Raw genomic sequence first — 24,232 nt, 5'->3', positions numbered from 1 at the left:
CACACAAAAAATGTTGCCTTTAGGGTTATTTCTCTGAGACTAAAAATCTGTGTCAAAATGTGTGGCAGAAATACATTCATCATGACCTTATTTATCAACAGTAACAAGAATAAGATACATGCTTGATTAAATAAATCCACCAGTAAAACAATGTTGGAATGAGAAAGAGCTTTGAAGACATATAGACCTGCTTTTGAATCCTAAATTTTGGTTCTACCACCTATCAGTTCACTAACTAAAGGCTGCTAGGCCTCTATGTGCTTCCGTTACTAATTTTTCTTTATATATAGATAGGCGATGATAGTTTCTATTTTAAAATACTATGTGAAGATCCAATGAGATAACAGATAAAAGTACTTAACACAGTATCTGTCATAAAGTAGTTGCTCAGTAAGTGTTTACTGCATAAAGGATGAAGCAAGCCATTATTCTTATCATCATAGCACAGATTAATTTATCTGTTATCTAGCAGAGAGGAGGGGAAGTTTTGATTGTGTATGGTGTGTGGAAACATCAGGTTGGTGCTGGGGAGGTAGCCATAAGTATTATGGAATTGGATGTCTAAAATGGGTGTTAAGAAGGGAAAAGAGGGAACTGAAAGGAAATTGGGAGAGCTGGAAGGTGGTTGGCTGATGGTTCCTTGAGGCTAAGCTTATAAGGAAACAATAGAGGATCCTCCTCTGCCTCTTCCCTGTCAGCCTCATTTCCTGTTACCTACTGACACACATTTTACATGCTTGTGATTCCCTGCACACACCATGTTGTTTCATACTTCTGGGCTGTTGCTCCTGTTGTTTCCCAGTACAGTGTATTCCACGGTTTTCATGTGGTTTAATCATCTTTTTTTTTTTTTTTAAATACTTTAAGTTCTGGGGTACATGTGCAGAACATGCAGGTTTATTACATAGGTATACACGTGCCATGGTGGTTTGCTGCACCCATCAACCCATCACCTACATTAGGTATTTCTCCTAATGAGATTCTCCTTTGAGATTCAACTCAAGTGTCACCTTTCCAGAAACCTTCAAATTGGACTCAGTTCACTCTTCAGTGACTTCTGATTTCTCTGTGCATTTTTTTCCCTCTTCACTTTATACTCTAAAACATTGATTTGTGTATGAATTGATCTTCCCCACTACTCTGTGACCTTCTCCAAAGGGCAGATTTTGTGTCTTGTTTATCTTTATTCTCCCAGAACTCAGCAGTGTACCCAGTATATAATGATTATTCTAAAGACACTGGTTGAATTACTCTGGACTAAACCAAGCTGGGAAGCATAAGGATCCTTTGCCTATTTCATGAAATTTCACTTCAGATTAGGCACTCCCTCCAAAGAAAAGTAATTATATCAGTGTTTGTGATTCAGCGCTTGGCGATTTATGGCCAGGTGAGTTTGTAAATACAGCCCCACATCCGAACCATGGCCAATCCCAGGTTGCTGTTCTCACTGCTTTTGGGAGCTGTCATTCCAGTCAGTGTTTCTGCAGTTCCTCATTCATTGTTATTTTCCAAAGTAAGCAACTGTTGATTGCCGTTGTGCTAAGGGATAGGTGGGATTTGGAAAAGGGTTGCAATTTCTGCTATTGAGATTTCACAGGCTGCACTCCTGTAATTTTGTTCTAAGGGGAGGGAGTGGGAAAGGGTTAGATGACTTGAAACATTGACCCGCTGGAGGGCAGATCACAAGGTCAGGAAATCGAGACCATCCTGGACAACATGATGAAACCTCGTCTCTACTAAAAATACAAAAATTAGCTGGGTGTGGTGGCGGGCGTCTGTAGTCCCAGAAGCTTGGGAGGCTGAGGCAGGAGAATTGCTTGAAACCGGGAGGTGGAGGTTGCAGTGAGCTGAGATCATGCCACTGCACTACAGCCTGGCAACAGAGTGAGACTTTGTCTCAAAACATAAAACAAACAATAAACAAAAAACACAACAACAAAACAGCATAATTCTCAAAGTATATTTATAAAGCTCTATTTTTTATAAGTTTGTGGGACTTCTTAGAGGGAAAAATTAGTAAACAGAAGCAGATTTAAAATGTGGTTTATAAAAAGCTAATAACTTTGTAACTAAAAATATTATACAAAAAAAGTAGTGTATCTTCATAATTCCTGTAAAAAATTATAAATAATAAGTCAGTCAGATTTTATTCTCATAAACAAAATCTATATAGATATATGAAAATCACCACCAAATTTCAGGCAGTTCTTAAGGGTTAACTTTTATCTCAGAGACTTTTGTGTATTCTATTCACAATCATACTAGGTTCATGGTTCATTCACGATATGATGGAATCAAAAGTATGCAGTGCAATAAAGATCAGGGAGCAGTTTTCAAGGAAATTCCTTGGCAGGAAGTTCTACTCCTCACTCATTAATCTCAGTTTTTCCTCAGTTAGAGCCGCCATGTTTGTCATAAGGACTGGAATGGGGAACACAGCTTAACAGTTACCTAAGTGGGCTATGAAACTAGCTTCCTTTTATTCTAATCCTTCCTCTTCTACTTACTGCCTAAATAGGGAAGTAAATTAGCTTCTGTTTGCCTCAGTTTCCTCATGTGTACAATAAATGAGGTAATAATGCCTACCCCATAGATTGTTTTGGATATAAAAAGATTCATTACATTTAAGGGGTTTAGAGCAGTGCCTAGCAGTTAGCAAGTACTCAATAAATATAATTACTCCCTAGCTTCAGCCTTTTCTTGTTCACTGGCAAATGTCAGTGCAGCTGAGCCATCATTAGTTATTTATCCATGTATTCATTCATTTAACAAATATTTTTTGAGTATTGAGTATGTGATTGGCACTGTGCAGGGTGCAAATGATACAGAAAATGAGTAAGATACAGCTTCTCTCTTTAATAAGTTCATGGTATAGTGTGTGTGTGTGTGTGTGTGTGTGTGTGTGGCGGGACTAGAGATGATGGTGTAAAAAAGTATTTCAATTAAACAGACAATTCTAACATGGGATGATAAATGCTCTAGCGAGAAGCATGTGGTTCATTTGGGTCATAAGGTGGGGAACTGAATGCAGTCTCAGAGGGCCAGGACAGGCTTTCCAGCAGAATTGATATCTAAGATGAGTATGAGTTGGCGAAGTGAGAGTTGGGGGTGAGGTGGGGTAGGTGTATTTCATACTAAAGTGGCTGCCTCTCTAGAGGCCCTAGAGCAAGGAAATTGTATAAGGATCAGTGTGGAAGGTCAGGCAAGGGGTGGCCAGAAGCAAGGCTAGGCGAGGGTGAAGGAGTCAGATTAGCAAGGGCTTTTCCTATTATGCAAAAGAAATTTGGCTCTATCCTGTCCTACTCAGTGGAGAAGCTCTGAAGTCTTCTAAACAGGGTTTAAAACACTTAGATAGTTTCTTTTGTTTGAATTAGTATCTTTTAAACATTATTTCTAATTTCTGACAGAATTTACTCCTTCTACCTTTGGGTCCCTCTGTTTCTCTGTAGGCCTCTATCATGGCACTGTGTTGCTTTATTGAACTTACTGTTTCTAATCCTGCCTTCCTTGGGAGACTGAGGGCTTCTCAAAGATTGTTTTTTATCTATCTCTGTATCACTAGGAGCTGGAATAGTTATTGATGCTGCTGAGTAGGCATTCAATGGAAGCTTGATTTAAAACAAACAAAAAAAAAGTTGATTTTAGAAAGAAAGCATTTTTTTCTTATATTTTTAGGACAAAGCATTCTCAGATAAAATCTGGCCATCAAGTCAACAAAGTGAGTAATCTTGTTCACTCTGAAGGCAGTGTGAGTGCCATGAGATGCTGCCCAACAGATTTATCCACCTGTCCTCCTATATGTTCTTTATTAATCACTGCTGGGCAAGCACTGTGCTAGGCACCAAGGGAGATATAAATACACCAAAGACAGCATTATATAGTTGTGAAAATGTTACTTATGTACACAAAACAAACTCTATATCCCGAGGGCCTAGCACAGTGGTGGTATTGCTCAGTCCTCAGTCAATGTCTGTGAATAAATAACAAGTGAATAAAGAGTGAGGGATATGTGTGAAATGTATAATATATAAAATAAATGCTCCAAGAGTCCAGATGAGGGAAAATCTGTGAGCTGGGTAAATCTGATAGGGTCTGATTGAGGTGTCCTAGCCTTGGAAGATGAGTAGAATCTGGAGGGATAGAAGGAAAAGGTGGAGGACTCTAAGGAAAGAGAAATAGCATGAACATCACTTCATGCAGACTAATAATGCCTGAAGGATATAAAAGCCATTGGAAATTATGAAAGCTCTGAAAACAATTGAAGTATATTGGAATTCACACAAATGAACCAGTTTTCTAGGCATATTGTAATTTGGCCAGTGAATGCGGGGAGACCAGCAGTTGCTTTAGCAGACAGCCAAAGTGGGCCCTCATGACATTGCTAATTAAAGCAAAGTTAATTAGTTAATTAAAACAGAAGTGGCAAATGGCAGTTTCTAAATTTCAGTTAAAGGTGGAGGCAACACTAATGATTCTGCCACCTGACTAGAATCCCAAGGGAGGGTTTTGCCTTCTGAGAAAATTTGTAACTTCGAGCTATAGGTCTCTGTCATCAATTTAGCCATGAAAGGCCCGTTGCATTTTAGAACCCCAGTTCCATGTGCCTGGAAATTCTGAATCTTGCAGAGCTAGAACTTTAGATTCATCAGATTCAATGCTTTATTTAGGTCAGAACTGGCCTTGTGTTCATTTGTCAATTTACAGCTGAAGCGAAAGCCTTAAACGGAAGCCTGGCATTATCTGCTTGACAATGATTTGATGCTGCACCATGTTGTGCTGGAAATTAGTGTCTAGAACCAAAATGTTAATCACAGGGACCTCTATACATTGATGGCATAAATAGCATGTTTCCATATAAAAAAATCTGTAGTGACTCATTTCCATTTAAATAAAAATCTCCCTTTGCTATTTCAGTGAATTGAATGACTGACTCCGAGCACTTTTCTATTTGTGCTCTAGGTTGAGCTAATTTAACTTCACAGAAAATTGCTGGATCTGTTAGAATTACCTCTGTCATCTCCTTAGGTGCTCAGAGAGCTCAAAGTGATTCTTTCTCCATGATGAGAGGTGGAAATTTGCTTCATCTAGCCCCCTTCTCACTAAAGATATGAACTACTCTTCAGGCCCCATAAACATGTCTTCTTTTGGGTCTATGATGATGTTTTCCAAAGTAAGTTCTTTGGAGCATCAGTTCTTCAGAATGTTAGGAGGTTTACTTGGAAAAAAAATAGTCTTGTGTATACGTTTGCAAAATGATTAGAAAAAGTCAACAAATGGATGATAGGTTTCTACAGTGCAAGACTTCTCAGTGTTTATCTCCAATAAGAGAATAGAATTTTGTCACCTTTTTGACCAAATAATTTCTTTTTCATGGAGATATTTAATTTTTCAAAGAATACACTAATTTTCCAAAGAAAACAGTTCATATATGCTCAGCTCTAGTAATCATCAGCTAAGACCTTAGTTTAAAAACTGCTGCATTACTCATTAGTCATGAGACAGTAGGCAAGTCTTCTCACCGTGCAGGACCTCAAATTCCTCATCTGAAAAATGGGAGGATTGTTGCTTCAACTTGCAGTATTTTGTGACAATTAGAAATGTTAGACTAGTTATACATATGAAAAGTTCTGTAAGGTTGCAGAACATAGTAGGTAGGTAATAAATGAACCATTTCGAGGGACTACTCTGATTTGAAACTTTTTTCCAATCTCCTACTTCATGCTCCACTTCATCTTACTTCCTTCCTCTTCTTTTCCCTCTTCTCTGTTCCACTGCTCTTCCTTCTATGACAACTACCACCGTGACTACTACTAGGTGCTAACATTTTAGGCACTGTGCACTGGATTGTCTAACAAACACCTGACACCCCCTTTTCTCTTTCCACTTCCATATTCTGTTATATTAGATAGTTTGGGCCAGTGTGACACAAGGGCAATTCTTATGGGACTCTGAGAAGACTTTTGTTTTCCCTAATGAAAGTACACAATGTGTGGAACCATGACAACTATATTACAATCATTAGTAAAAGGCCTAGAGAATGGCAGACGTGTTTGCCTTTGCATCACTGAACCAAAACCTGAAGCAATCCCCCTCCACAATTTTTATAACACGAGTAAAATGAACCCCAAAGAGTATAAGTGTTTGAAAATAGGCTTTCTACTACTTGCAGACACAATTCTAAAAGGTTGAGGTAGCATTTATTGAATACTTTCTACATGCTGGTACTAAACACTTAATGCATATTACCTCATTTACTACTCAAAATAGGAACTATTATCTACCATTTTACAGTTGAGAAAACAGACAAAAGTACCTTATTCAAATTCATAGCTGAATTGAAATCCAGGTGTGGTTCCAAAGCCAGAACTCTAAACTAGTATGCTGTCTTTGCATTTTCCATCTCTGTACATACACCTTTCCAGGAGCCTGTCCTAACTTTCAGAGACCAAGTTACCATAACCATAGATATTACTATATTCTTCATTTTGAGGTATACAATTAGTATCCTTTTTAAGATAGAGAACCCTTACCATCTGCCATTCCATGTGGAAGGGACACACACAGACCCCATCCAGAAATAGAGGGCATACCCAGTCTCAGATTATAGTAGCCTGTTTCTTCATACACCAGACAGAGGACAGCAGAACAGGGCTGGGCCCAGTATGGTAGATGCTTCTCCACCAAAGACCTACATCCAGAGATTTAATTTACCTATTTAAGCCCACCTGACATCCCAAGAGGTGGGCTCAATGGCATATTAAAATTTTCACGCCTGAGAAGCACAACTCATGGAAGTGATTTGGAAGAACATGTAAAAATATTAGAAACACCTGAATTTATTTGTTTCCCATTAGTTAAGTTGAAGTGTGGCAAACCATGTGTTATACACTGGCTTTTATAAAACTAATTATCAAATGGGAGCTGAATCCCTGCATAAAAGGCTATATCTATATCCTACGATGTAATAAATATGCTGAACATCTTGATTTTGTATCACAGAGAAGAAATATTTAGTTTTGGAGCTCACGGAAGCTATAGAGGAAAAAAATTTTAGTTTGCATCTCTTTCTAATGACTGTGGGTTAAAAAGGAGAGCAGATATCAGATGCATGTGATACAAAAGAATTATAGCTTTCCCTGCGTCTTTTTCTTATCCATATCAAAAGCAGGTTCTAGCTTGAATATTCGGGTTGATGGCAAAAAAAGGAGTCTCCATATAATCAGACTATAGCCTGTCTTAGCTATAATCACATAGACAGATCAAGATTTGCCAAGATTGCAGAAAGAAGACCAAACACTTGCCAAAGGTCTCTCTTTACCCTCTTGTCAGATTCTAACATCCAAATGCACAGATTGCAAAACTATAAAAACTACATGGCCCTGTAGGAAAAACAAGTTAAAACATTGCAACAAAAATCTTTAGAATTTCCGCTTTCTAGTGGTTGGCACTATCAGTAAAATTTGTTGCTTTTGTTTGTCCCTTTGTTTATTAAATTAGAAACAAAATAGTTTAAAATATTTATTGAACATTACTAGAGAAACATTATAACTATAGCAAAGCATGGGATCAGTGATCCAATTCTAGAGCAGAGACTGATGACCACAGGAGTGAGAGAGATATCTAATGTAGGGCACTGTTGTCTTAATCTTATAAAAGTTAATAGGACAACTAGGCAGTAAGAGTGTGCACATTTGAAGACAAGCAAAAAAGTACCTACCACATTGCTACCATCCCAAATTCATTCAACAAACATATCAAAAATCATTATTGAGCACTTCTATGTGCCAAGCACCCTTCAAGGTAGAGGTAGGTATTGGAGGCACAGTGATGAGCAAGGTAAAGAAGACCTCCACCCCTAAGGAGCTTGCTGTGCTTAAATTGGAATATAGGATGTGCTATACAGAATGGCAAGGAGCTGGACAACGTAAAGATCAAGATGCCCTGGAAAACTCAGACTGTATAATCAATGTCTCCATAGGTTTGTGCTGCCGTTTATAATGCTCTCTTTGTTATTAAGATCATCTAGATTGTGTATTTGGTACAGTAACTTTCATGAGTAAAAGAAGACTGACAGTGGTTAACTTAGTTAATCAAACACTTAAGTTAATCAAATACTAAAGAAGTGCTTACTGTGTGGCAGGCACTATACACATGTTAACTCATTCATTTCTCACAACCAGTCCATGAAGTATGCATTTCTTTATCTCCATTTTTCAGAGGAAAAAATCAAGACATAGAGAGGTTAAGTGAATTGGCCTAAGGTTCTGCACCTGGTAAGTCATGCTGCTGGTATTTAATCCCAGTGCTCTCTAGCACTATACTGTGCTACCTTCAATAAAGTGCCTACTATGTGCCAGCCTTTATACATATCATCTCCTTCACTTTTTACAATCCATTTTGTCAGATGGTAAAAATAACGTACAGAGAGATGAAGTAGCAGTGGTGGTGTTCAAACCCAAAACAATCTGGCGAGGCCAGTGTTCTCTGCCACCACTCCCATGCTGTCTCCCTAAGGAGCTTTCTCTAGTGAGTTTTTTAGGTGCTCAGACAGACTCACAATTCCCTCCCTCCATCAATATGCTTGTTTTATATACTCGTCTTTCCTGGGAGATTCTGTTTACAGATTGGACTTGAAGAAAAGTTGATAAAACAAAAGTTTGAAAAATAAATTTTCTTAGCCAAATGGAAAGGCTGATCTTGCAGAAATTTCAGAAAAAGAATGGTTTGTAGAGGAGTCAGGAAGGCAGCTGGAAAATAGGCCAGCAGGTTAGATATATGAAAGGCCTGCTGTGTACAGACTGTGACATAGCCAGGATTTATTGAAGAAGAAGACACGAACTACAGTTTAATTGATTGTCTTGTACAATGTACGTAGAAAGAGATGAGAAGTGTAAAGCAAGTAGAAAAGAGTTGAAAGAGGTAAGGGTACAAGTTAATAATGTAAACGAATTGGACCTCGTGGATAAAATTCAACTCTCCTCTGAATTATTTTCAAGCCTCAGCAGACAGTATCTTTACCATCATAATAAGTCATGCTTTGAAGATTTAGGGCTGACAGAAAAGTAGGACTTTATGCAGGCTAAGTGATGGTATAGGAGAATAGTTCAAGCAATGTTATTTAGATATGTAGCTTCCATTTGAAAGCTATGTATCTTCCATTTATTTATCTAGGTTTTAGAAATACTGTTAAATTTCAGAAGAGTTAGCAGGACTGATGTCTTGACCAGCTCTTTTGATGTGTACTTCTTAAATAGAGGTGATCCTTAGTCCCAATGATCAACAATCGGTGTTGCCTTTTTGGTACTTCAACATTTTTCCTAAGCCACTGATAACACGACCTTGTCTTTTGAAGTGCTTTGGGATCGTTTATCACATACGGAAGTTCCTAACATGGGGGGAAATCATTGGCTTTTGGCTCTAGATTCTTTTCAGATTGAAATGGTCGAATAACTACTGCCTGTGATATTGAACTTGGAGTGAGATGAGACTACACACAAAAAAGAACTGGGAAACTGGTTGTTTTAATATGCAAAGTCATTTAGTTGTTTTGTCCTTTTCAGCTGCTTAGACATCTCCCAAAGATTTCATCTTGCCCATTAAGAACTAAAATATAAATCTTACATTCTTGTGCCTCTATTGGATGGCCATTTAAGCACTCTTCTGGCTTGAATAGGTTTAGGCTCGTGCAAGTGCAGTTCGATATGTAGAGTTCTTGGCATTCTGCTCTCAGTATAATCTTTGTTGGTAATATATTTTGACTCTGTTCTGGCGAGCTAGAATTTAACCCACAATGTAACTCTGTCCCCTCAGAACTCAAGGGCCCTTGCCTTGGCTTTGTGACCTAACTCTGCTCTGTCTCACCTCTCAACCTTACTCCCCATATGCTGTAACTCTGCTTTATTAGAGATTTTGACTCCCTGTTTCTAGACTTGGCCTAAGTAACTTGACCCACATCCCATTAACCCCATAAATACCATTTTATGAGAAGGTCCATGCCCTAAGGCACCCTGCCTCCCATGGTTTCATTTACTCAGATTTCTCCCATTTAAAAGACCCAGGAAACACATGCCTCTGCTTCAGCTGTAGGGGCCAGCGCCCCTCTAAGCCCCCACAACTTTTACCTTAAGGTTTCCCCAGAGGAGCCCCTTCTCTTCCACAGGTTGACTAGGCTGCTGGATCTGCTGGCTGCGGAGGATGACTTGCCATCCCCTACATGCATGCGCACCACAGTAGATGTGGTGAAGGCGCTGCGCACATTTCTCTCTGGTTTGGCCAGGATGATGTACACCTTCGGCACAAACATGCAGCCTAGGGCCACTGTGGCACTGAGGCTGACCGAGAAACACATGGTGATGATTTTGTAGTTGCTGCCAAAGTAGATTGGTACAAAAGCTAGCCATATAATGCAGGTCGTGTACATTGTGAAGGCGATATACTTGGCCTCGTTGAAGTTAGCTGGAACATTTCTGGTCTTGAATGCATAGAAGGTGCAGCTCAAAATCAACAATCCATTGTATCCAAGTGGAGTGACAACTCCTAAGTTGGTGGTGTTACAGATCAGGTAGACTTCTCGAATGCTTGGGTAGTCATGCATTATGTCAGGAGGCTCCATTATAAAGAGGGCAACAATGATGCCCAACTGGATGCATATGAGAATGAAAGCAATCACTAGCTGGGCACAGGCACTCATGAATCTGGGCTTTTTGGTACAGATCTTCTTCTTGCTGCCAGCCAGGATCCTTGCAATACGGTTGGTCTTTGTTACAAGGGCTGAGTAGCTCATGGCTGGGGACAGACCAATGCCAATTCTCTGAAGGTAGCAGTAAATCTGTTTGGGTTTTGCAATGAGGCAGAAGGTACATAAGTAGCCCAGGCAGATGCCAGCAAGGATAATGTAACAGAGTTCCCTGCTTGAGGACTTGACTACTGGTGTATCCCGGTAAATGATGAAGACTACAGTAACAAACAGGGTGGCTAGGAGGCCAAGGCAGGCAAACACCACAGCTGCAATGGGTTCAGGGTCACCCCATCGAAGATACTGTACTGGAATCAAATCACAACCTGCAGAGACACAAACACATATTGTAAAGGAGGAAGAGATGTTGACTTGGGTCACATATCCCTAAGTTACAAGCAGCTGTTTATGATCATTTCAGTTTGTTCCCCATCTACTTTTCTAATTTCAGAATCTCATGCTACTTATTGTTTTATGTATTCATTCAGAAAATTTTAATGATGATAATACTGAACACATACATGGTCTGTGATAGGAACTATTCTAGGTTCTGAGAAGAAATAATGAAGAATGTTTCCTGCCCTCATAAAAATATCAATGGCCTTTTAAACAATTGTAACTGTGATAAGGTTTATGAAGAGTTATAATATGGGTTCTAAGCAGTCTCTGGAAGCAGCAAAGACCTCCTACAATAGGAATTAGCAACTAAATGTGTTGGTTTGATGGAGATGGGAATTTCATGGGCTTGGCAAACTTACAGTTAAACTATGTTAACTGTAAGGAAGAGAGGCATGAAAGGAAGCCACTGTATGATAGTGCAACAAGTGGCCTAAGATGATGAGGCTGGGAGGTAGGCAGGAAGGGGATCTTGGAGTTTAGAAAGTCCTAGATCAGTAGGAAGTTATTCTGAGGATCTATGTAGAGCAATGACAGGATCAGGTGTGTGTGTGTGTGTGTGCGCGTGTGTGTGTGTGTGTGTGTCTGTTTTAAACATTTCTTTGGTTGCTACGTGGGTTTTGGATAAGATAAAGGTGTGGACACATTTAAGACTTATTTTAGAGCCATATAGAGTGTTTGAATGGATGTGGGAATGTGTGAAAAGTGAAAAAGGTCTGAAATATGACCAACACTAGTAAAGAAATTTCAGAGAATTTTGTGGTTTAGAAGTTTTAGAGGATTCTGTTAAAAAAAAAAAAAGAGGATATTCATTTTTATAAGAAAACTGACCCCAAAGGCAAACAATTGGCACGCAAGGGAAGTGCACCACTCTCAAAATCATTCCTTAATTATGACATGCAGTTTTTAAATTATTTCTTGATTATATAGCAGAAAAACAGTGATAGAATACAGCATCATTTGGATTATCTGTCCTTTACAATTTTTTAGGACAGTGGTTCTCAAAGTTGGCTACACACTAGAATCACCAAGAATACACACACGCACACACAGACATACACACACACACACACACACACACACACACATACATATATAAAATCCTGAGACCTGGGTGTCCCATTGGTTGAGCTTCTGACTTAATTTGTCTGAGTGTTACCTGGGCATCAGAATTTTTTAACAATACTGTAAGTGCCTGTAATGTGCAACCAAAGTTGAGAACCATTGTTCTGGGAGGATCATTCTTGTCACTTAGACTTTTAAAGAAAATAGAATTGAGATAGCTTCACTGAGTAAGTAGGAAAGGAGGCAAGTAATCTGGAGCATTGGACATTTGAGGAATATAGCAGAAATGACTAATTTCATGTCAATATCTATTCTCCCCTTCATTCTCAGCAACAGACCTCTAATTTCATTTGTGATGGTAAAGGCATCAGTTACAATACTACATTTTGCGTCAATCATTGCTGCGAGATGTGGCATATGAGTAGTAGGTTTTAGCCAATAACATGTAAACAGAGGATTCCTAAAAGGAAAGTGACTCATGGTAGAAAGTAACATTTTTCCCTTATTTACTTTCTTCTTCTGCTGTCTGGCATATAAACCTGATGGCTAGAGCTCCAGCAGTTGTTTTGGACTTTAAGGTAACTTGAAGGACAGAACATGTGTTCTGGATTTGGAAGAGATAAATAGATGGGGCTCCACTCCCTGAGAACCATGGACCCCCCACTACCTGTGGACTATGTATATCCACATCTTCTTTGTTTAAGCTTCCTTTATTTATTCATTTTCTTGATCTATGCAGGGAAACTAAATCCTTATTGATAAGGAGTAAAGTTTCCTATTAACTTGTCCTATCCCATGATAAAGGGTGTTGCAGTCAGTGGCTTTGAATATCAATGGTTACTGGGAGGCAGGGGAGGAAACAACAGGTAATGACAGCAAGGAAGCATGTAGTTCTTTCAAAATATTCCTAAGGGTAGCTTCGTTGTGAAAAGGGAAGGGAAGGGAAGAAGGAAGGGAAAGAGAAGTGGGAGGGGAAGGGGAAAGGGAATGAAGGGGAAGGGGGAATGAAGGAGAAGGGAAGGGGAAAGGGAGGGGAAGGGGAAGGGGAAATGGAAGGGAAGGGAATTCTTCCCCTTATTTCTGCCCTGCTGCTGCTTTGCTTTAAGATCTCACATTTCAGAAAGTACTGTTAGTACTACAATTAAAGTCATAATGGGTTTAATAGGAGTTATGAGCTAGCCTGGGATTCTCAGCACACTTTGCAAAATGTTTCTATGGGAAAATGTATTCTTACTCTAAATAATTGTGCATTAAATATCGAAACAAAGGGCTTTAAATTTTAAAAAATTGTGGATAGCTCAGACTAAATACAACTAAATACAAAACAGTTGTGTTATATGACCTCATTAAATATAAAAATACATATCTCATTGCTAATTAATATGCCTATATCCATATTTCTAGTCATCTACATTCCCATGTGCTTCCTATACAGTTGGAATTCAACCTCTGATACTTTAGTATGCCATAGAGTTTAGGCTTATATTTACAAGTTTGCTCCTTGGAGAGGCTATTTTACAAAAGAAAGTATTAATCATATATATACATATATATGTGTGTGTATATATATATAAAATATATATTTTTTGAGTCATAGCCTTGCTTTGTTGCCCAGGCTAGAGTGCAGTGGTGTGATCTCGGCTCACTGCAACCTCTGCCTCCTGAGTTCAGCTGATTCTTGTGCCTCAGCTGCCTGAGTAGCTGGGATCATAGGCATGCCCAGCTAATGTTTTTGTATTTTTAGTAGAGACGGGGTTTCACCATGTTGGCCAGGCTGGTCGAACTCCTTGCCTCGAGTGATCCACCTGCTTTGGCCTCTCAAAGTGCTGGGATTACAGGCATGAACCACTGTGCCTATCCCATTCCTATCTTTATTATTTCATAATAGTTCATTTATAGCAATGATTTAACAATAAAATTTATTAAACATATAGAGGTCTGTTTCTACTGCTAGGTCATAAGCTACTAATGTCTATAGCAATTTACTTATATAAGAAATGTTATGTTTGTATATAGGGCAGGAATCTTTTAGGTAAAAAAGAATGAACTGGAAAAAGTAATTAAACACTTCAGTTTTACCCTATTTTTTCCTACTGTTCTGCTAAATCTTAATTGTTTTCATCTTAATGTAATTAGCAGCTTAATTTATAAATACTTTGCATAGAATAACATTTACTACTATTTTTATCAGATATATTTTTGAACTCTTTATGTTCAGCTTATTAACATCTGTGTGAAACTAAAGAAAACTCTAGATATATGTGTTAAAAATGTACATGAGGCTTGCCTCTAATGTGATGTAATTATTTTCACAAATTTATCAGAATTTATATATTTAAATGAATGTTTCTTTTATTTAATGTAAACCATTTAGAAAGTCTTACATTTAGTTTGCTGCCGCCATTGCAAAAAATGCTGTTGTAACTATTCTCTAAGAATAGCAAATTGGACTCTGATTAAAAGGTTATAATCACTGAATCTTAGGATTGAATAAGATCTTAGGGTTTCCAAAAAATGGATGTGTATCACAATCACTTGGGAAGCATACAAAACTATAACTCACGAGTCTAAACTCAGAAGATTTTGAGTCAGTACATTGTGGTGGGGCAAACGAAACTTATTTTGAATAAGCAACTTCAGTGATGCTCTATTAGTCTTTAGTGCTTGGTTTGCAATTCAACCTTAGAGATTATCAAGCCAAATTCTTACCCATTGTGCAAATGCTTTATATGATAACTCCAAGACGTAATCATCCTAACCTTACTTAAGGCTTTTTATAAAATATATCGTCTCAAGGGTAGGACTGGTGGTGGCGGTAGGGAGATAAATTGAAAAGGCAGAAAGTTGTGATGGCAAATGGAGACTGGAAATGAAGAAATCAGTTAGAAGACTATCACAAGGAGACAGGGATGATAAAGGCAAAAACTAAGTCACTGTACTAGAGAAAACAATTAGTTGGTAAAGACATTTCAGAACTGGAATTGAAAGAAATTATGAAGAAGATAGAAGAATCAAGAAGAAAGGCTTTGTAGCTGATAGCAGTACTATTAACTAAGATGAGGTCTTAGGAAGCAAAGGGTCACATTTCATGGGAATGATATCTAGTTCCAGTTTGAGCATGCTGTTTGTGCTGAGTCTGACCTAGTGAGCTTTGAATAGCTATCAGTGTGGAAGTTACAGCTTTAGGAATCATCTGTTTATAAAAGCTGAAAATAAGAGACATGGAAATAAACACAATCGATGAGGAAATTCTTAGATGTGGATGAGAGCGGAGCCTAGCAGTCTGGTGTAACACCAATACTAAGGAATGAGAGAGAGAGATAATATGTCAGGGAAGATGTAACATCAGGCAGAAGGAAGGAAGTGTATCAGAAGCCAAAGGAAAGTGTTAAGTGGATGGCCCACCACAGTCCCCTCTAACAATATCAGTTCTGTTTTACTTTTTAAAATTCTTATCCAAATAGCTTGCACAAAGCTTCAAGTTTCAGGTTCACAGGTGTCTCTTCTGATATTAGATAATTATATGGTTTTTTTTCCTTCACTAGTATTAGATTTATTTCTTTTGAATAAGGAATGTTGTGCTTTCTAACATGAAACAATATCTACCAAATCTCAGAATCTTGGAATAATGCTAACCTTATTATGATATAAATTTAAATTCTCAGTGATAACTACCCCTACTATGTGCACTGTTGTACAAATATCTGTGGTTATTGTTCCTAACTTCCTTATTTTCTTCTAATCATTGGGCATTTTTTCTATCAATGGTTTTATTTTTTATCCTTGTTTCAACCTTACTGTAATGGCAAGTTACTGGAAGTGTATCTAGAAGATATCTAAGAGTCTAAAGTGCATATAATGTATAGTTTTATTATGAGTTTAATCAATTTAGCATATTTATTATATTTTAAATTAAATAATCTTGATCATGTGAGTGAAATTCCTTCCTAACAAGCATATTGCAGTTTCTCTGGTTCTCAGAAAATGCACAGTACTATATTATTTTCTAGAAATGCAGTTGAAACATGGATTAGAAAACTGCGGTCCATTTTCTGATAACATCTATTTAGGTAGCTATTCACTTTTCATTGTTCTTCCCTTTTATACTTGATTCATAAGTCTGTGGTTCTCTTGTATAATCCATTGTTTCATAGCTTGAACTGACATACATTGAAAATACAAGTTTTTCTTTTTTTAAAGAGGGAAAGTGAGCTGCCAAAACTATATTGTCCACATTCATTCTATTACTTCACTAATGTGTTTCCCATAAGTCTAATAGCAGAATGGATGATCTACTGATTTTCTGGACCCGTAAAAATGATGTGACTGCTCATTCACAGCTGGTACTCATGCTTAGTGTTTGGTTGTTAGTTTTGCAGTATTAATATTCCTGTAGTTACTAGTTTCTAGACTGCTGCATTTTTCAAACCCTGTTCCCAGTGTCTCTTCAGGGAGAGATGCCTGATGTTCTGTAAGTTGGGCTCAACAGGAGCTCCTTACCAAGCTCCTACATTCCTGTATATTTTGGATAAAGGAAATTGCTACTTAGAATCTCTGAGAACAAGATGTATGTGCCCTCAGCTGCTGGTTAGGTCATTTCAGGCATACAATGAGAGGGAAGATATAAGATAGATTATAAAAAACGGATCTATTAGAACTAATACGGGGATACAGAACTGACAAGGGGCTGTTGTGGGTTTCCCCTTTGATATGTGAGCATAGATCTGCCCAGCGTACAAGGTGTTAACGGTAACTAACAATATCATGCTTGCTTTCCATCTATTTAACCAATACGTCATCTTTTTGCCTTTCCTTCTTTCTTTACCTCTCTGGATTTGGATCTCATGGATGTTGAACCAGGATCGCAGGGTGATACAGAATCAGAATTCTTTCCGTAGTGTTCATATCCTTGATCCTTTAATATTTTTTCTTTAGTTAGCCTGAGCTAAGGTTTTTCATCACTTCCATAATTCAGAGAATTTGAAGTGATGGGTGTCTGTGTGTGACGTGAGACATTGAGGAAACTCATTTCTCTCTGTAGCACTTACTGTATTTATAATCCATTTTGTGGTAGGGGGAGTTTGATTGATTATATCATTAAAGTCTGTCTTCTCTACTTGACTAGAAGCACCCTAATGATAGGGAGTTTGTCTCTTTTGCACACAAATGGGTCCTCAGTACTGAGCATAGTGCCTCACTCATGTAGTTAATACAGCAATTTATAAATTAATATATTTTCTATACAATTAAATACAGAATTCTAATTCTAGGGCATGGATAAGTCATTCTCAAAAAATGTTTGTGTTGCCTTTAGAAGTCCCAAGTCACAGAACTATTATGTACTGTTTTAGACAGAAGTCTAAAATCAGTTCACTACACCTGAATTTGAGTCTAGTTTCTGGAACCCAAAGAAGGCAAAACTAGATAAGCAGCTCAAAAACTTACTTCCGCCTAGGGATGTGACATGGTTCACGTTAGAAATATTCCTTGTGGGCAGGTGTGGTGGCTCACACCTGTAATCCCAGCACTTTGGGAGGCTGAGGCAGGCGGATCACAAGGTCAGAAGTTCAAGACAAGCCTGGCCAATATGGTGAAACTCCATCTCTACTAAAAATACAAAAATTAGCCGGGCATGGTGGCAGGTGCCTGTAGTCCCAGCTTCTTGGGAGACTCAGGCAGGAGAATCACTTGAACCCGGGAGATGGAGGTTGCAGTGAGTCGAGATCGTACCACTGCACTCCAGCCTGGGTGACAGAGTGAGACTCCATCTCAGAGAAAAAGAAATATTCCTCGTGCTGACTAGTCATTTGGGACATTTTTAATGACTGATTGATTAATCTAAATTTTGAGTAATTCATTGGATCTGGGAAGTATGTATAGAGGAAAGAATGAGACAGTAACCAGTAAAGTCATTCTTTAAAAAGTGCCATCCAACTATTAAGGTTAGATAGATGTACTTTTCTTAAGAAGGTTGTTAATCATAACTTTTGTTTTTCTTTTTTTTTTTTTTTTTTTTTTTTTAGTTTAGGATAGGAAAAAAATAGAAAAGTTCCCAAGTTTTCTTCAAGGAAGGCATATTCTATAGTTGATTGATTTTTACCATTACGTTAGCATGAAACAAAACATGGCATGATCGCTTTCTCCAATAAAAATATAGTCTTTATCCAAGGTGTTAGGCAAGTTTTATTGGTAACTGCCCCAATAGCAAGCTGCCATATTCCTCTTTATGTCAGTATCAAAAAACAAAAAACAAACAAACAAAAAACAAAAAAAAAACCGAAAGAGACTGACATTTATTGAATGCTTACTATGTGTCAGGTGCTATCCCAGAAATTTCATGTAATCTTCACTATAAAAAATGAGGTAAATATCATTATTTCTATTCTTCAGAGGGAGCAATATGAAGTTTAATTAGATATGTTAACTTTCTGGGACTGAGATTAAAACTCTGTGGTTATCTACTAACTTGTTTAGTTAATTTATTAATTTTATCTTTGCTACATCAGGGGAGGCAACTTGGTCAATTACTCCTCTGAAAGAAGTCCTGAGTCTATTTGGTAGGAAACAGAATCATGATTAATTAACAATGTCTACATGGGCAAGGTGGGGCTAGTGGTGGCATAAATATTTGATAGCTTTATCTTAACATAAATCCATTCTTCCTCTTGAGAAATCTTATTGGTTCAAACCCTTCAGCAAGATTTTCATTCTGGGCTATGTGTCCCGAGAGTTGCTGGCCAGAGACACTGATTGATCAGTTGTTTTTCTTGGGTTCCTAAAGTTTTCTAAGCATAGAACATGTTGTGAATGATCATTCATGGGACATTCCCAACTTTGCTACAGAGTAGACTCATAGCCATCCATTTGTCACTGGACCTAGCCTATTCCCCATCCTTCAAGGTTTATTATACATTTTGTTTTAGATTCCCATAATAGAATTCCTTCACAGAGCTGAAAATTCAGAGTTATAGTTTTTATTTCTGTTTTTTTTTATTGGTTATATTTTATAGGGGAATTTGAAATTGTGTGCAAAGATTTCTTTTGTAATTAAGACATAAAGAATGATTTAATAGTACTGCAGAGTACTAAAGGGAAATGTGATCACAGATGCACATTTGTAGGGAATAGCTTTGAAAAATATGACTTCCGGTCATACCGCACATGAATAAGAATGGAAAAACACAGCATGTGAATTTAAATAATAAACTGTGCTAACTGGAACAATTCCCTCTCTTTCTACTTTTCTCCTGTCCCTTTTCACTAGTTAACTTCTCCTTATTCTTCTATTTTCCACATTCTCTTTAATGATTACGACTTTTCTGATTCCCTGAGCCTGACTGACAGGTTCCTTTCATGTGGTCAAACAGCTCCCTGGGCCTGTACCCATCATAGCCCTTGCATTCATACTAATTGTGTATTAGTATTGTCTCTTTGACATGGTAGATTAAGCAATTTGAGAGCAGGAGACTGTTTCTTTGCTTATTGTTGTATTTCTAGTGCTAGTCCTAGTACCTGGCACACAATAGGCAGTTAAATAAGTTGAATGAATGAACGCATGATTAACAAAGAAGAGGGCAAGTAAAGAATAAGGAGACATGCACTTCATTTTCAGTTTGCACACAAATATTTCCTATTAATACGAGCCTTTTACTCTGTGTCTCAAGTTTTTCATACATGAAATGAAAATAACACAGACTTCTCTTATCTATAATTAGGGTTTTCATCTGGAGAAACCCTTGTAGAAGAATTCACAGATGAGAAATTAAAGACGAATGACCTGAAAAAGGTCAGTGAAACGATTTCTTAGAAATAAATTTATAAAATGCTTAAAGTTGTTTTTGTATTTTATTGAAATAAAATACTAAACTCATCATTTTAAAACCTATAGAGTATCAGTGGAATTTTACATACGTAATAGGAGCTATAATTTGGGTTTTACGATTCATTTCTATTTACCTTTGCTAGCTTGCCAGACCCTTGTCAAGATCCCTTTCCTGCAGTTTTAGTCAGACTCATAAAATTGCTTATTTTGCAAATAAGCTGCATACTAAAAAGCACTTTCCTCCTGTAGCTGGTCTTCCATCCAAATGTTCAATAGCTTTCTGATTTTATGATTCAGAATTTTGCAACCACTCTCCAGGCCCCACTATATTCCTTCTGTGTTCCCATATACCCTTGATTGTCTTTTCCTTTGAGGCATACCAGGACTGTTCTAAGACCTCAAATTACATTACCTTTCCTAAGGAAGTCTGCAAAATTGTATGCATATTCTGCCACAGATTTTAACTCCCCTTTCTCTTCCCAAGCCTATTTGTTCCTAAATTTTCAGTATCATAATATTGTAAGTATTCTCCAATTGAGCTATGGGCATACATTTAACTAACTCAAATGCTCATGTTTATTACAGAAAGAAAATATGGGGACAAAGTGCACACATGTAAGAAAAGTGTACAAGGGGAAAGATTAATGCCTCATCCCACCCGTTAAAGAGATCGAACATTGTTCACATGGCACAGCTACATTTCTCTCTTGAGCACCTACACCATTCATAGCACTTGGTCCACACTATGGTGATAGAAAGGTAATTGTTTGTTCCTTTAAAATAACGTATTCACCAAATGCTCAGGCTCTGTGACTTTACTCTGCCAGGCATTGTGTTGAACACTTTATTCTTATTACCTTCTTTAATACCTACAAGGTTCTCATGAGATAGGGACCATTATTTCATCTATTTTCAGTTAAGGAAACTATTTTCCACTGGAACTAAAGAGATTTGAAAGGAACCATAGAAAGAGAAACACAGACATAGAGAAAAGCAGAAGAAATGTAAAGGAAACAGCCAAAATCAAAAATCAGATATGCAGAGGAAAAAACGCTACAGCATAGTAATGTATCACAAGAGAATTACAATGTCTTTAGGAATTGTTGCTGATAGTTCAGATGGGAAATCAGCAAAAGCTCTAGGAGGGAAGTGATAATACCTATCTGCCTACATCTCAAGGATTAGTGTGAGGACCATATAAAATAACTTGAACAGTGGCATAATAATTATGAAGTGAGAGAAAGAGGAAATGGGGAAGTGTATACACAAAGCGGTGTGACTCAGCATCTGTTAAAGTGCCTATCTGTTTTATTAGATTATCCTATATTATTCTGGAGAAAAGCCAGGCTATTTTCTCTTTCTAGCTTGTTTAGGTATATATTGCCCCAAGTAAATGCTATTCTGTTGTCTTAAATTGTAAGTACAAGGCAGCCCATAATGCTTTGAATTTTTCATCACTTCAATTAATGTGATTTTTAAGAGGTGTCAAGATAGGAATTTATCTGCTTCATTTTACTCATATAATATATCAATGCTTTATGAAGCATTTTTCCAAGTAGGTTAGATAATGCAGTAGTTAGCACTGTATCATGTTTTATGTTCTAAGGGGAAAATGTGATAATTTATTTTGGGTAAGCTACATTGACCAAAAACTGAAATCAACGAAACCACATTATTGTCTTCAGTCTGGCCATATCAGAATGGTTTCTGACCACAATGCCATTGTTTTGGTCAGACCACAAATTTATCATTGTAAAGAAGAACATGGTGAACATTTTTCATTGAGTGGTTTCTGGCAAGATGAAAACTGGTTTATGTACTTTTCTGGGACCTGTTTTGATAAGTTCCATTAAGAGAGAGGCTTTCAGCACTTTTTTTCTTCTTTAGTCAGTGGCGTTTACAAGTTTAAATACACTGTCTTTTTGACTTATCTTGTAGGCAAAAAATTATTAATTATTAGAAGTTAATGAACATTGAGAAATTGGAAGAGTAAGAAGGCATTTTAGAATTTATCAATGTGTAAGCCCTGGCGTCTCATTTTAAAAGAACCAAAACACAACATTGTTGTTTTTAGTGTTAACTGAAACAACTTTATCAGGCTTATTGTTTGAAAACAAAAACAGTGCACACAATTTTTCACTGCAATCTAGAGATCCTGTTAGAAAGAATCCAGTGATTCACAGTCACTTCCATATTTCCTGCAGCAGCATCTCAAGGAAAAAGTACTAGTTTTACAGAAAGATGGAACAGGGTCTGAGCCTTACTCTGCTACTTAGTGAGTGATCATGAGCACAGACATTTTCTATTTTCAAACTCAGTTTTCTGTAAAATGGAAATCATGATTCCAACCTTTTTTAAAGTTTATTTTTATTATTTTAATTTTTATGGGTAGCTAGTAGGGATCCTAACCTTTTTGAGGTGTCAGGAGGATTAGGTGATATAACACAAACTTCCTATACTGATAGGTGACAGGTACTCAATACATGGGGGATTTCTTTCCTTTCTTCCATCCTGTATTCATTTCTTTAGTGAATATTCGTTGAATATCTACTATGTTCTAGGAGCTTTGTATTCTCAAATGAGGAAAATATACAAAAGTTACTGTATTTTGGCTTATATCCTAGCTGAAGGATCAACAGTATATGTTCAGCAAAAATACATTAGTACATAAACAATATAAAATAGTATGAGGTGATATAGAAGGTAGAGAAAAGAAGAGGTATAACTGAATACGAGGGGTGTTAGTTTGTAGTATTAAACAGGTTGCTCAGGGTAGACATTTGAGCAAGGACTTGAGGAAGGAAAGAGTAATAGTCATGTGGTTATCTGCAGTGAAGCCTTCCAGGCAGATAACTGCTAGGGAAATTACCCTGGGATAAGAGCCTTTCTGATCTTTAAATGGAAGAACAAAAGGACCAATGTGTTGGGAGGAAGGACCAGATGAAGTGAAGGGAAAAGTAGGTCAGACACATAACAAAGGACCAGGTCATACAAAACAGGAATTTGTAAGTACTTTGGCTTTTACTTTGAATGAAATGGGAAATCAGTGTAGATTCTTATACAATGGAGTAACATGACCTGGCTTATTTTCTAAAAAGATATCTCTGCCTGGAATGTAGAGGAGAGACTGTAAGTAGGGGCAAAGGTAGAATCAAGGAGAAAAGTTAGGAGGTTATTTCAGCAGGAAGATGATTAATGATGATTGTTAGGCACAGTTACTGGAGGTAGTGATAAGTGGTGGAATTTGCGATATGAAGGAGGAGCCAATGGGATTTCTTTACTGACTAAAGGATGTGCAAGACGTCAACAGATTAACTCCAAAGTTATTGGTCTTACCTAATGAAAGAATGTGTTTATCATCAGATGAAATGTAATAGTAAGGATAAAGCAGCCTGAGAGATCAAGAAGGTAAAGACCTGGATTTCAGTGATGGAAGTGTAGAATTTAAGATATCTATTAGATATTCAAATCAATATGTCAAGTAGGCAATGGAACATTTAAGTCTGGAGATTAGGTGAGAGATCTGGACAAGATACTTAACATCAAAATGTTTATTGTATAGATGATATTTAATGGCATGAATAAAACTGTATGTGATCACCAATGAAGCAAGTGTAAACAGAAAAGAGGATCAAGACTGAGCTCTGGAGTACTCCAACACAATAGCCTTCATTTTATTTAAAACACATAAATGTAAAAATATCAGTGGCAATGGATGCTAGATTCTTTTTGGGAAGGTTAATTTTTTTATTTTTAATTTTGCCAGTGGAGGAAAATATCAAAAGTGTATAATGAAGTGATCAGTGAAACTAGAAACCTTTTTTATCAGGGACAATGATAAGATAAAAAAACAAATGGCAGGTGCCGTTTAGTGTTGTCACAGCTTATGGCTTTCCAAGTCACCATTAAACTTCTATAATTTATTCATTTAGAATCAGAAGGGCTAATAAGCTAATCTAAGTGAAGTTAAAAGAGATGTTTATAACAGTAAGCTTAGTTCAACAAATAAAAATTGCCTACTCTCTGCCATTCGTTGGGCTAGACAGTCATTGACTTAAAAGGATCTTACTTTCAAATGTAGAAGACATTTAATAAACACATGTTAGGCTGGGCGCAGTGGCTCACGCTTGTAATCCCAGCACTTTGGGAGGCCGAGGTGGCCTAATATGGTGAAACCCTGTCTCTACTAAAAATACAAAAAATTAAAGGCCGGG

At 37.4% G+C, this 24,232-nt stretch overlaps 1 protein-coding gene across 1 annotated transcript in view; it reads right to left on the bottom strand.

The window, feature by feature from the left end:
- GRM5 (glutamate receptor, metabotropic 5) overlaps window positions 1-24,232 on the bottom strand; it is a 610,214-nt gene that overhangs the window by 52,766 nt on the left and 533,216 nt on the right. Inside the window, exon 8 of the mRNA XM_011984895.1 lies at window positions 10,122-11,061. Within this exon, the coding sequence (XP_011840285.1) occupies window positions 10,122-11,061 (940 nt within the window). The remainder of the gene's footprint in view (window positions 1-10,121; window positions 11,062-24,232) is intronic.

The sequence above is a fragment of the Mandrillus leucophaeus genome, unplaced genomic scaffold, assembly GCF_000951045.1.
Source record: "Mandrillus leucophaeus isolate KB7577 unplaced genomic scaffold, Mleu.le_1.0 Scaffold276, whole genome shotgun sequence".
In the NCBI taxonomy this organism is placed as follows: Eukaryota; Metazoa; Chordata; class Mammalia; order Primates; family Cercopithecidae; genus Mandrillus; species Mandrillus leucophaeus.
This window is presented reverse-complemented; position numbering and strand designations above follow the sequence as displayed.